The following is a 15,333-nucleotide window of genomic DNA, read 5'->3' as shown; positions in this document are numbered from 1 at the left end:
TTCAACAGTAAAAAATCCGAAATATGTGAAGAATATTTGATTCGCGCAGAGAAAAGAAATCAAAACCGAAGAGATCCTAGGCAGTCTAAATTATTAATAAATTAATAACCCTTTATTAATAAATTAATCTTAGTGTTCTAAAATGTCAATTAGAAAGAAATAGTGATTTGGCACTATTTATGATACATGTAATTTCTTAGTTTTATTATTCGAAAAACTATTTGACATTTTGTAAAAGACCTCAAGTCAGAATTTCATTTTTAAAGAAACACGACAATCGTGCATCTCTTAGACAGGATTTATCGTATTGGAATCGTGTCGATACGGCATTCAGTATTAACAAGCACATCTTATTAATACGAGCGATAACTGATTTCGATACTCGTTTAATACCTGAACACGATGCTCGGAAACAGATATGTATTCATATTAATGAGTGTGCCGTTGGATTAGTCCTATCACTCTCTGCCAGTGACACGAAATATGGTAATTCACGTTTTTGTAAAATTATGGAAATATTTCGATCTCTGCAAAGCGGCTTATCGATTACCGTTCAACGCCGCTATCTGCGCATGAAATAACCAGCAGGAAACAGGAATTCCGATAGGCGCTTTTGTGGAGGATAATGTGCAATTCAGCAAGCATACCGAGTTCTACATTGTCCCTCTTTATTATTAACTGAGAGATCAGTGATATTTTTGAAGGATTAGAAATGACATCTATCGAAAATATTTGGATGAGAGATCGATGATATTGAATCGTGTTTGTTATGATTTTAAAAATGTATATTTTTATTTGTGTCATGAGAGGCAAATGAGAGACGTTTTCGACTATTATGACTTGAGTATTATTCGAATTTCATTAAGATTATCTGAAAAATAATTGATTTTTCAGAAAAGCAAAGATAAGTTTAAAAGTGAAATTAATAACACTGTTTATTTAGAGTTCTATGATAGGATCACTCATAGATACTAACAATGAAATATAAATTGAAAATATAAAATGATTTGTACACATTCTTGTAGAACTAATATATTATTTTAAAAGTTGGTTGATTTGACCTGTATAATTTTAAACTTCTTCTTTAAAGGAGATAATTATTAGTAATGCTTGTGCTGTCGTCTTCATTTGTCACGAACCTATCAACATCAAAACTTAATACCAAATAGCTGAAAATTTCGATACTCGCTGTTAAAAGCATTCGAGTTTCGAATCGTATCAGAATACCACGACTACTTGTAATCTCTCGCATTTTGCATTTCTATTGTAGCTAGTTTCGGTTCTGCTGCCAAAGTTAAGATTCACCCCAACCATAACTCGCTAAGTCGCCAGCTGTGAATACCCAGCCACGGTACATGTCACTCAGTAACAGAGGGTTTATATAAAGGGTTAAAGGTCGTGAGTGAAGAAACTTATCTGTTCATCTGTCGCGCTAGGAAACCACAGTATGAAGCAGAGTTACGGCTTCCAAAGAGGATATTGCTCCATGCTGTTGGACGTGACTTTCCAAAATAACCGTGTCTCTTGGTTGTTCCCATCATGCTTAATACGCGTGGCAGTGCCAAGCTGACAAGAGATGTCCAGGGAGGATTATTTAAATAAGAACATTCAAATATCTCCATTGGCTAAAGATGTATGAAAAATCTTTTCGAGGAAAAGTGAAGTTGAAGGGAATGAGGAAGGCATTATACCTTGATTTTAAATAGATTTTAACACATTGTTGACCGGTCACGAGTAAACTCCTGTTTGCACTTGCATTATCTATTTCAATTCATGAAACCCAGAGCGATATAGAATATTGCAAAAGCTTACAGGTCCTCAATCATAGATTGAACGACAGTGGTTGAAAACCGACTTACTAGAATACAGAAAAGGCAGAATTAATTTATTATTAAAGCGAAACTAATCTCATAGCTAAGCGACCAATGTAAACAAACGCTAACACAATACCGTACCTCAGCGACTAGTGTAATCAAACACAAAGTCTGTCCCATAGGTGAGCGACTATAATGTAACCAAACGCAAAATGTATCCATACTCACTCACTTCCGTTTGATTACATTTCAAAGTGAAAAACGAGGTCTGTGAGGACCTGTCAACCCCCTTATAGCTCGGGTGCCTCGGGATCGCTAAACCCGTACTGCAGTGATGGGCAAAATCGTAATCGCAAATACGAATACGATTGTAATCGCATCTTTCCGAATTGTGATTACGAATACGATTACGACCGTATTTTTAAAGGTTTACAGCCATTGAAATTCTTTACCTCAAAACCTTGACTTCAGATTCGTGTTCCTCACCCCTAAAAACTTAGAAAACCATACATTCGTCGAAATCAAAAATGAACAATTTTCAATTAAAATTCGTGCCCATAGAGAGAGCATGGTTTTCTAAGTTTTTTTTTTATGCGAGGAACACGTATATGATGTCGGTTTCGAGGTAAAAAATTTCTATGGGTGAAAAAACCTCTAAGAATACGGTCGTAATCGCAGAAAAATTTGCGAATACGATTACAACTCGGAAAGATGCGATTACAATCGTATTCGTATTTGCGATTACGATTTTGTCCATCACTGCCGTACTGTAGCTACGTAGACGTATGCTACAGCCCACGAGGGTCCTAATACTATTTATTAACGAACTTAATAAGAATTATTTGCATTGGTTTCTTGATCCAGCAGATTACGAAATGCAGGAGTTCGTTCGTAAAAATTTATGAAGCTATAAGGAACAAAATATGAAACTTGTAATTTTCATTAGCGCATGATTCATCCCTCGTGCGTGGGTTATCGGTTCTTGCTAGTTGGCCAGGGTCGCATCTGGCGATGGGTCACCAGCGTCGAGTAAACAAGATATATGGTGGGGATGATTCCGTAGATATTCATCCGGGTTGAAAAGCCGATAATAATCCGGGATTTCCTGCCGTATACCTTAGTTTCCATGGATAAGTATATAGTATAGTCGGAATCGCCAGTTCTCGTTTGATGCGAGAAGGCAGGTGGCTAATTAATGAACCACTTCAGCTCCTCTCTTCTTTTTGCACACTTTATTTTCTTGTTCATTAGACCGCAGACTTTGTGCGTTTATGGTGTATGCTAATGTAGAAAATATACATGTACGAGGAACGTATGTAGAATATACTTCGTGAGTAATTATAATAATATTTATCAACCCTTTGATAGAGCTTTGTTCCATAACATAAACAATATTTTATTTCTTATACAGAGTGTCCCAGAATCAGTGTAGGCACTGAATCACAATTTCCTTTAAAAAAATGTTGGATGGTGCTTAGTTTTTACACTAATTCTGGTATATCCTGTATATATATTTGACTACACACTTTAGTACATAAACTAGCAAGAAATCGTGAATCCGTTATTTATTTAATAATTATATTATATGTATTATGTATCGTATTCATGTTTAAGTGAAAGTGGAATCTACAAATTTTTTATGTTATTATTTGGTAAAATATTTAAAACAGCAAAATACACCGTACTGTATCAGATGAGTACTTACTTCCAAAGTATTAAAATTCATTTATTGCCAAGGGTTGGTTTATCAACTTTTCTATTAAATAATTATTAAATTGGGAATCTAACAACTGTGAATAGAGTTCTCTGCAGAGTACTGTTTAAGAGCCACGGATATTAACTGTCTAACAATGCGAAGGAATAGTGTATTTATAAACCGTTTGATTGCTAGAGGCGGTCGAAAGAATCTATGTAAAAGGTGTCAAGCACGCCCAGCAGTAGGCCTACCTTTAGTCGCATGCAGAGTGGAAAATAAACTAAACTGTGCAATTGTTTGACGAGAACTGTTCTCAAATACCAAGTAAGAACGCCGAATAACGAGCTAAGAGAAAACAAATCTGGACTTTTCACGTGTAAATCGAATGCTTGGAACCAGTAATTTCGATTATAAAAGGTAACAATAAATTAATCATAACATTATCTATTAATGGCATTGTTCTTTGTAATATGTATACTCAATTTCATCTTCTTTCGGTTCGTTGCCTCGTTCATTAAATGGTGTTTGTACGGTAACGTTAATATTGATTTCAATTAGTGAGTATACCCCATGCATCATGATGTATTTTAATTAAATTTAAACGAACACTGATAATAATAATCAACTTTATTCTAGATTGTGTGCAGTCATTAATACTTCCGTATATCACTTTCAATCAACATAACGTATAATTTTATTCTATACTTCAAAATTTGAGTTTTATTTTACACGTACAAATAAAATATTATTTATCTTTTACTCGTAACTCGAGCATTATCTGTACATAGACATATTTCGCTAATTTTTGGTTTCAAGTCAGAAAGAAGAGAGTTTAGTTAAACTGGTAACAAGATTGTTCATCTTGTATTCGTTATTCGAACTTTGTCTTAATAATCAGAATTTTGCACGTTTCTGCTTTGAACGATGGATTTATTTTCCTTTCATGTTCAGCAATGTCTTTAGTTAAAGTAAATTCATAGGAATGTCGTTAGGAAGAAATCGAGACGAGAAGAAACAATCGGATAATTCGCAACGGTGGTTGTCGCGGCAATATGCGAGCAGCATCGCTTTATTGTGCGTTAGTAGTTGACATGATGCGCGAGCAGGATCGCTTTGAAGTTTCAGCCGCCTGGCACACGCAGCCGACGGAATCCATTGAATCGTGTTTAGGTTCGTGAAAAGTTCGCGACAAGTCTATAGGAACAATGGTAAATCTTGAAACGGTTAATAAAGCAGTCGAGTGCAGTAGGCCATGCCGAAAGCGGCAAAGATTAAAACGTCCATCGGAGAATGAGAGCTACCACCTTCGTCGAAGTTGGCTCCTAAAACTAAAACAGAGCTCAATAAGGCTTTATGTCAAGAACAAAAGAAACGTAAAGTGTCTACGCGCCCTTATTAAGTTCTATCTCGACGCTTAAAATTCGACGCTGTTGTTATCTATAATAGCAAGTGTTTAAGATGTTTTTTTTTACTATTTGGAAGTTCAGTTACCGGAAATACTATGATTTGATGTATGTACAATTAGTTAGATAAATGTGGAAATATACGAACCAACAAGTAATTGGACATTTTTTAAAAATGGATGTTGAAGTATCCCTATCGAAGGAAATAGGAATATAAAAATGTATGAGCCGTTCATTGCACAAATCGACTAACCATAAAACAGAAAGTTGAGAAATGAGATCAAAATGGCCTCTGAAATAAATGACTTATTATTTAACGGCCAAAAAATTTTTGTCGTTTAATGGTGCTAATCTTTATTATTCGGAAAAGTTATTATAAATATAAAAAGTTACGACTCTATCAAATGCTTTCGCACTAAAATTTAAGATTTTTCAAAAAGTGGAGTTAATCGATTTGTGCAGTGGACGGCTCATATGATACTAAATAGTACCATTTCTTAGGTTTGCTAAAAATGATAATATTTCTTTATGGATAAGTTGCTCGGTTCCCAGGATGTTTTCCTAATTCCCATTTGCCCAGTCATAGAATCATATGTCTAGGAAGAGGCGTTCGGAGGAGTTGCTCTTTGAAAAGGCTAGAGTTCGAAAAAACAACAGTCAGGCAGCAATTTTTTCATTCAATTCTGCCAATAATACCCAAGATTAAAAGCCACCGCGTCACACAGAAGTATGAAATTGAAACATTCACGCGTAAGCACACGTGTGCGCACTACCGGGAACATGTTGCAAGCTGCCATGACTATTTGTCATCTATGACACATTACAACGTTAAATTTGCTTACGAATGACTCGGTCGTGCAATGATAACAGATCGTTCCGCAAGTGAGTTTAAGGAGCCACAGCGTAGATATCAATACAATTGGGGAGACGGACGTTCTACTGTGATATACTTGCCGAATCTCCATTGTCAGGGCCATTAATTCTCCGTAATGCAAACCAGATTCAAGCACTGATAATACCTTGAGCCAGGTCACACATGTTGCCCCTCGTGGCGTTAACATTAGCATTATTTCAAGTCACTTGACAGCGTATAATGGACGTTCATTGAATACCAAGAAATTAATTTAGATTACCTATGGATGATTCACTATTGGGTAATATTTTGTCGGAAGCGATTGGGCACCTCGCGAACCAAAATTTTGGAGAGAAAGGGTCTTCTAAATTCACTTCGTAATAAACCATTCAGGTTTTAGAATGATGGATTATGAAGTATTAGAAATATGAATTGAAACTAAAAGAAAAAAAGTGTTTAAAAAGTATTGAAATTTTGTCTTTTATTGGTAAAAATTGTATTGGAGATATTGTTACATAATGAATCGTTCAGGTTTCAGAAGGATGGATTATGAAGTATTAGAAATATGAATTGAAACTAAAAGAAAAAAAGTGTTTAAAAAGTATTGAAATTTTGTCTTGTATTGGTAAAAATTGTATTGGAGATATTGTTACATAATGAATCGTTCAGGTTTCAGAATGATGGATTATGAAGTATTAGAAATATGAATTGAAACTAAAAGAAAAAAAGTGTTTAAAAAGTATTGAAATTTTGTTTTTTATTGGTAAAAATTGTATTGGAGATATTGTTATAAATCTGGTACTACAGATATATCGACAGGTCTTCGAAGAGTTATTAATGTTCGAGATGTTAAAACAGAAATCAACTTCTTGATTGTGTAGAACGTAATATTTCCTGTAATGTGGTTGGTTCAATTTGTTGCTCCAAAATTGAGGGATGTTTGAGACTTTTTTGTCAGAAAACTATTGGACATAGCAATTTCAACTACTGTGAACACTTTTACATATATTCTGCCAAGCTATAGCAATTTTTACAAGTATAAATTAATTGACTCCTTTCGAGTAACGCGTAATCCTTTGAGTATAATATTCTCAAAACTTAAAGGTTGAGGAAAATGGTAGAAGAATTTAATTTTTTGGAGTCCATCTAGACAAGGCTATTAAGAACCGATACCCATAAAAATTTGTTTGTTTTATTAAAAAAATAGAGAAAGAAATAGAATATCAAAACGTATAAACTTGCAATGGATACTAAAATAGTTTGAAATGATTGAAGGGTGTACTTTTCCTGACTACCAACAAACATTTAGATATACTTAAACGTGGAAAGAAAATGTACAACAATTTAGAATGACCTAATGGTAAATAAACAATACAAAAACGCAATGGAATATAGAAGCAATTTTAATCGTGCTATATCAAGATCATAAATTTTTATACGTCATCTTAACGCACTTCATTTAACGATGCGTTCTATTTATGAGAATTATACGTGTGTGTTCATTGGCAATGACGTACCGTTTTACGATGAGAAACGATCCGGCCTGTGCAATTAGCACCGTTGAAGTATATTTATTGAACTAACAGGAAACCATCTACTCTGGATAACTGGTACATGTTTGCAATGAAAATTGTGGATCTGTGGCTGAAACCGAGTATACTATAACCAATGTATTAAACATATTACAAACTTACGTCACGTTTAAATACATTCAAATGCTACCTATCATGCATTATAACACTAATAATTTTATTGATCGTGCGCTATGATGTTAGTAAACTATAGCTCTTTATATCGTTATCGAGTTATTTCATCTTACTTAGAATATTTATTTACTTTTGTTTTTTTTTTTTTTTATTGAACGTCTGTATTACGGTTACTAAAATTTAGAAATTCTACGAAAGAAAGTATAAATTTTACAAATACTATACTTGAATGCATCAAACGTATTAGATTACAAATGAAGTAACTGACAACAATGTTTTACATTCGACATTGATATTACGGTTCTATAAATTTGTCTCACTGAAAAAGATGAAAATACATTGGTACTTTTTAATTCATCCATATTACGTGTAGAAGAGTATTACTGGGATAATTGTTACGTAATTATGCTAGTTTTCTAGATGTTTTTAAAATGTATAATAAATTCTGTATCGTTCTCATTGGGTATGCTGTAGATTGTTTAAAGAGTAAGTGATCAAAGTTTAGGAGCCTGTTCCACTGGCGTCACGGATGAAAAGAGGTTATACGATTATATGCCCGGAAACGGTTCTTTTCCGAGTTACAAACAACTTTTGGTTTATGATAGAGTTTTGCCAAGATGCCTAGAAAGTTCATAAAGGTTTGATCGTGCAACGGATATTATTCTTCCTTCCGCTTTCGCCTTTTACCTTTTATTTCGTTTCATCACAGTAAGCGCCGCTATTCTCTATCACTAACCGCTTGTGAAACGAATTACTTTGTCGAAGGTAAAGAAAAATTTAAACTTGTGAATCGTGACATCCATCGATGTTGTGACGGTGTTGTAAACATCGAGAAATATATTTATAACCTGTATATTTATCGGCGATTGTATTATACTTGTTCATATTAAGGTATTAACAACACACATTATATTGAATTAACTCCAAGTTTTCCATTTAATAAATATTGTCACATGCACAGCTGTACAAATTCCATTCAAATAATATACTGGTGTATTAATCATGTTGTACAAATTAGTTTTGATTCGTTTAGCATAAAATATAATTTCATGTTATTATTAAAATTTGAATTTCGAGATTTTATTTAGTTAAGAATGTTGCCCATTTTTTATTTGCTTATATGCATTTTTCATTCGGCATCCATTTCATTTGAATCTTCTACGAATGTTGTGTGGATCAAATGAAGATATAAAAATTCTGGAGGTGTAGAATTACCCGTATAACGTATAATTCTGCAGGTGTACAATTATCCACAGTACGTGAGCACAGTAACCAATAGTTGTTGCTCCATTGCGACACTGGACGGGGTCATCCCATGCCAAATCGGACAGTTTTCGAAGTCATATTTTGACTTTTGCTGTTATCGCAATATGTTGTAGCTTCGGATGATATTTAAACATGTTTCAAAGTATTTAAAAAATCTTTAAATATTTGATCTTATAGTTGTCTATTTTAATTATAATTGTTATACTAGCAAACTAATAAGTATGTGCTTTTGAGTGCGCATGTGCTCTAATTACATTATTTCTTATTGCAGTTTTAATTTATGCAGCGACATTACTCCAGAAATTTCAACTTTACAAAAAAATTTCTTCAATTACATAAAAATATATGAGAAGACCTTCATGTTTTGTATGGTTTACCTGAAAGTAAAAATATTTCGTCCTCCGGATGCACACTCTTCGTACATATACATTTACAGAAGTATTCTATACTTTCCTAAAGAGGGTCAACGTAAATATGTATATAGAAAGTATCATTAAATATTTTCTTTTCTACTGCATTAATTAATGGTCTGAATACTACCCGTGCGTGTTTACTTTTGACTTCACGAAGTAATGAAAGACCGAACAAAGAATTCCTCGTTAGAATATTATAAAAATATTTTCGTCGTATAACATTTTTCGCGAAATCATACATTTATAAAAAATATATTTTCACGACAGATTTTTACGGTTCAGCGAAAAACGAATTCAGAACTGTCGGCTCGCAATAATTTAATAAACGTTACTATTACAGGCTCGTCGTTTCACCGTTGACGTGCTCTCTCAATAATTAAAAATATATCTGTTTGTCGGATGCGTCACGAATCCCTCGAGCCGTAATTTAATTCTGTAAATAGCTAAGTAAACAGACGCAATTCCATTAACATAGATCGGTGCCGTCTTTCCAGAAGCGGGGTTCCCCTTATGTGTGTGTTGTGTTAATTACGTCCTACATTTACGTCGCGTTTCATGAAGTCTCATCGTGTCCGTCGCTGCACAAAGGAATGTTCTCTGATGCGACCCGTTAAATTTTTCCGCGGCAATACACTCGTATTGTTACAGAAGTGTGTCTATTTTTATCAACCCCAATGACGAATTTCTTTTCCCTGATTCCGTGAAATAATATCACAAAAACGGAAAGTAATGACACCAGTTATTATTTATTTAACGAATTTTTTAATCATTTCATGAATTCCAAGAAGGCAAAGTCTGCTATAATTTTAAGAAAAACCGTTTTTATTGTATTTATGTTCTTCGACTTTTCATTCATTTCAGTGATTTTCTGTGTCGCTCTCATGAAAATTGATCACATATCACTGGAATGGGAATGTTTATGAAAATTCATATTTTTATATACAAAGATAAAGACTAGTAACGTAAATTAAAGTATGTTTTGTCTTCTAAATGTCGTAACATGTATTTTATTTTTCCTAATTTTTGTCTATTTAGATAGCTTCTTACGTATAGCTTTTTTTGGTAAATCTTTCACGTAGTTGTGAGATTTTATCACACCGTTATCATTGAGGTCAAAACGTCTTAAACACGAGATTGTTGTGTTCCAAATGGTGACACGCAAGCGAGAGTGAAAACAATTCCACGAAAATAATTCATACAGTGTCAAAAAAGTGGACTTGTTTTGAAATTAATGGTCTCGATTGTTAGCCGTGTTATTTTGCACAATGCAGCAGCGTATTTCATTCGAGCATTGTGTAACGTAATCTACTGCTCCTTCGGAGTTAAACTGAAATGGCATCTTATGTTGCAATTTATGGTGTAAAATAAAGGCACAGCGTGAAGTGTTGTCTGACTGGTGATTGTGTACCATTGCACAGGAGCGGGATAATTGTAAACCAAGTCACGAGTTCACCTCCCTTCGAACGTGGAAAATGAAACTCCTTCTACCTGGCGAAGGAACCCGTCGGAAAGGCCGTCTCCTTTCTCGAAACTCTCTTCATTCCAACCTCGTATCGACCGCTCGTTACGACATTATTTTACGTCTCTGTGTCTGGCTGCGCGTCTCTGCGCGTGCTTGCGCTTTCGATATCACTCTCCCACTCTTTCAATCCCCATTTCACGGTGGTTTTGTAGCTCTCATTCCTGCAACGGTTCGAAATTCGCGAATTACTTCTGCCTCGTCTGAAGCTATCCACCCTGGGTCGAAGAATAAAGTACACATCTCGTGGAAAAAAGAATACTCTTGGGAGATTTTAAGGACGCAAGTCAAATTGCTCCGAAAATGAAGTCTTCTTTGGGAATTAGTTTTAAGGAAATATTGAAATATAATTTCCTTAAAGCAAGTCCTGACTTTCCTATTACACAATCTTTATGTGTATCTTGAAGACTAACGAGATTGTATTTTCTTGTACGCATATATCTGTGTGTGAAATATATAAACAGCAGATTTTGGAGTTTGTATCTGTCTACGTAGAAGATGGAGGAAACGAAATAAAGTCTGCGAATCATGATCAAATTGTTTGCTATTAGATCGGTTTAGCGATGGTTACTTTGAAGGTGCTAAATAACTTGCACATAACGTAAGGAATCTCCATAAGAACGTTTGCTTAGGTACTATCGATACAACTTGAGTAAAGTGGAGGAGAAAAACAGGCGGGCAATCCGATCAGGGATCTCGCAAGAAGCCTACCTCAAGTGCTATAGATCGAATTAGAACGAAACTTCGTAGGTGAAGGAAAACCCACAAATACTTGAACCGTTTTTGGACGTCAGTTTACATACAAAATCATGTTTAATGACGAGTAATGTTTATCTATTTTTCACCCAATTGATAATTAAATATTTGTGATTCATTGAACACAAGTTAATACGACTTTTCGAAGTCCTGTGACATCAACAATTAAATGGATGGATTCAACAGCATCGTGTGACATGCTTTTAACAATTCTTTTTATTTATGCATCATGAAATCCGAATTGTTGCTTGAAAGTAGTGATTACTGGAACAAAATTAATAACACTTTAGCATTGTACGTAATTGTCTATGTAAACTATACATCTTCTCGAATAATATTAGTCCTGAATTACTTTTCGTAGGTCAACTTGATTAGCTTTTTCTTCTGAGGATAGCTCAGGTAGCTTCTGAGGCAACGCAACTTGGTACTTAACAAGTCAGTTCAGTCTTCATCCCTCCCCAAGGCATATTAATCAACTCTTTTTCACGGGGCGGTTTAATCAGTCCCTTGACACCTCTCAGAGGTAACTCAATTAGTTTCTGTTTGTGAGGCAGCTCAATCAGTTCCTGAGGCAGGTTAACCAGCTCCTCAACACTTCTACGATATCAGCTCAATCGCCTTCTTGATAGCTCTCCAATGCAAATTAATCCATTCCTTGCCATGGGGTGGCTCAATCAGTTGCTTCACATCTCTCTCAGGCATCACAATCAGCTTCGTTTTCCATGTGTCTCAATTAACCCCTGAGGTAGTTCAACCGACTCCTTAACAATTAACTATTCTGTGCGGGGCATCTTAAACAGCCTCCTTTTTCGCAAGATAACTTAATCAGCTTCATTTTCTGGATCAGCTTAGTTTATGTTTGGGGGTAGTTTAATCGGTTCTTTGGTAGCTCCTGAAGCAGCTTACATGTTCTCGTCCAACTACATTGCATAGAACACGTGCGAAGTTTCGGACTTTAATTATAATGAAACTTTGGGAATTTGTATCGCAACGAAAATTAAGGGTCGTGTATCTTTTTAACCCGCAGAAACTCAATAGTAACCCTTTAACTACTTGAAGGAACATTTTCTTATATTAAAAGTTGCTTCTGTTTTCTTAGATTGAGCATTGCAAATGGATAACCAAAACAGATAATAGATTTTGGATAAATATTGGAATCAAAATGCCTATGAACAGATTCCTAGGAAACGAAGCGTTAAGGGCTGAAACTATCCTTCAGACCCAACCCTTCAACTTGCGTTTCTCGTATTATACAATTATGATTTAATACACTTATCACCTTTATGAATATACAATAATAATAATATTCAGAATAAATATACCGTACGAAGTGTGTCAGAAATGAATATGACTACATTTTCTGAAAGTCGTGTATTTTACTAACCCTTTGACTGCGGGAGAATTTTGCTGGAAATTATAAGAGACGTAGAGGTGTGAATTTAAAAAAAATATCAGTTTATTCGTAGGACGTTTAGTTTCAAAATTAAAAATTAATAATTTAAAAGACCTTTTTTCTGAGATCTCGCAATGGTCTGATGGAATTTTCAAAAAATATCACCTTATAGAGAATGACAAATCGAAACTGTATTTTATATTTACAGTTTATCCGTACAATGTTTAGTTTCAGAGATAAAAATTGAAAACTTAGAAGACCTTTTTCCTGAAAGTCAATTTTTCCAACGAACTTCTAACTTTTCAATTTTTATTTTTGAAACATAGCATATTATGAATAAACTGTAAATATAAAAAAGTTTCGTTTCATCATCCTTTGTAAGCTGATACTTTTTAAAAATTGATTTAATTAATACAAACATTTCTCTGAGCCCATTTATCGAGGACGTATATATGCGCTCTTCGCAGTCAAAGGGTTAATCGCGAAGAATAATACACTCCCCTTCAAAGTAACACCTTTTAAATTCCCCTCGTAACAAGATCGGTTGTCAGCTACTGTGAGACTCTTCTTGACGCCTGTCACAGGCTCTTAAACGTGGTCAACAGTTTCGGAACCATTGCCTTTGATCTTCAGTTACAGCTTCGCGAGCGGGAATTCACGAAGTGTCAGATTAGAGGAGTAAGGGGTTTGCGGTAATTCCTTCAGTTCGTTTCAACATTTCTTTTCGACGTGCTTCTATCTGATTTACACGTTGCTCGTATACAACATCACGATTCAGATTGAGTTTCTCAAGCTCCATTTACATTTCGAAACATTGATCTCGGAACGACCCCTGACGTGAACGTAATTGTCTTTCTCTTTTCCGTTTTCGCGACACGGTTACCTAAACAAATCTGTTCCTCAGAGGTAAAATTAAGTTGGGTTAACTAATGCCCCGTTCTTCTATTTAAAATATGGAATTTACAAGATTTTTACCAAGATTGCTTACGAGGTATAGGAATGATTAGAGGACCATGTATGTATTAAATGAAACGATATCATCTTTTCTTACTCAGGATATCAAATTATTTCACATTACTTAATACGTTACGCGTTTAATGTATTCATTTGATGAAAGATGTATGTATTATGTATAAATTCATTGGATCCGTTATTTGGTTATGCTTTAGATGATTTATATTTTTAACCGACTTCGAAAAGGAAGAGGTTACTCAATTCGACATGTATTTTTTTTTTCCATAAAAGCCTGAATAATTCAACATAAAACGAATATTAATTTATTTTAAACGTTTCAACTCATAAGTTTCGCCCATCGTTAGTATTTCTAGAATATATTGAATGCATACATATAAGCGGATATATTAAATACACTAAACGCGTTATTTAATGTGTTTTTGTAGTTACTATGCGCTATTTCTAAGTCCAGAGAAAAGAAAAGTTTAATCTCGTAGTAAAACGGTGTCTTACAACAGACTTGGACAACTGGGCTTCTTACTTGAACGCCCGTAGTTGCCCCTAGGGTAAAGCTTGGGGCACTGCCTCGGGCAAGTGACGTCACAGCTAATAATGATTGGTGATGATTAGCTGCAGTAGTAGGAATGCAGGGTCGTTCGGTTGTACTCTCTTCTACTCAGAAGATTGGAGTACCTTTCGACCTTTAAAATAACCTTGTATTGTACATATACAACCTTTTACTGAAGATAGCATTTTTACATTTTAATTGTGCATTACTTACGTATGATTTAATTCCTGTGAATTCTATGTAATTTCTGTTAATTTTCTCGATAAAATGAACCTATGTAATTACAATGTCCCTTTTGATTACCTTTTCGAGTTGTATTATTTTTGCAATATTTTCATGTCTAACTTTAACCTTCGTGTTATTTATTGTTACAGATTGCAAAATGGGTTGTTTTGGGAGCAAAGACAAGTTGAGCAAAGAGGATATGGATTTCCTAAAGTCGCACACGAGATATGACGAAGCGACTATAAAGGAATGGTACAAGGGATTTAAAGTGAGTACAACATCACGATATTTGCATCTTTAGTATAAGAGGAATTGTTCTGATCGGTCGAATGTGAATTGTTTTATATTCTGTGAGATACGCTATGTTGCTTTATTAATATTGTTTTGGGCCACTATTTGTCTTCGATATCCCTTTTTATTTTTCTTGAAATGTGCGCATGTAACTTTTGAATAATTTTCAGTGAAATATTTTTTATTCTTCCATCGAAACGTTTCATTTGTACATCCTATATACGTTCTTCACATTTCTTTTTAATTTTTAAAGAAATTAATAAGTTACACGCAAATTTATCTTGGCTCTAAACTCAACACTTTCTGCAACAAAGGGCTATCTGTCAAAAATTTATTGTTTAAATATCCATGTCTACTCGAACACCATAGTAAAAAGATATATTGTGGAAATTAAACAAGTATCCGATTCCAGTTATAGCTGTGTATGATTTTTTGTTTGTTTGTTCGTGCAAACAGCCAAAGCGTAGAAAAAGTTT

At 34.4% G+C, this 15,333-nt stretch overlaps 2 protein-coding genes across 5 annotated transcripts in view; both read left to right on the top strand.

Annotated features, from left to right (window-relative positions):
* Window positions 1-15,333, top strand: part of LOC128891722 (neurocalcin homolog) — a 171,208-nt gene that overhangs the window by 100,360 nt on the left and 55,515 nt on the right. The gene's annotated exons all lie outside the window — the stretch shown is intronic.
* Window positions 1-15,333, top strand: part of LOC128891723 (neuronal calcium sensor 2) — a 140,178-nt gene that overhangs the window by 100,195 nt on the left and 24,650 nt on the right. For all 4 annotated transcript variants that reach the window (XM_054151460.1, XM_054151458.1, XM_054151455.1 and 1 more), the window contains one exon: window positions 14,716-14,834. In XM_054151460.1, coding sequence (XP_054007435.1) covers window positions 14,724-14,834 — 111 coding nt within the window. In that variant the 5' untranslated portion in view covers window positions 14,716-14,723. The remainder of the gene's footprint in view (window positions 1-14,715; window positions 14,835-15,333) is intronic.

This window comes from Hylaeus anthracinus, unplaced genomic scaffold (genome assembly GCF_026225885.1).
Source record: "Hylaeus anthracinus isolate JK02 unplaced genomic scaffold, UHH_iyHylAnth1.0_haploid 12002, whole genome shotgun sequence".
Classification (NCBI taxonomy): Eukaryota; Metazoa; Arthropoda; class Insecta; order Hymenoptera; family Colletidae; genus Hylaeus; species Hylaeus anthracinus.
This window is presented reverse-complemented; position numbering and strand designations above follow the sequence as displayed.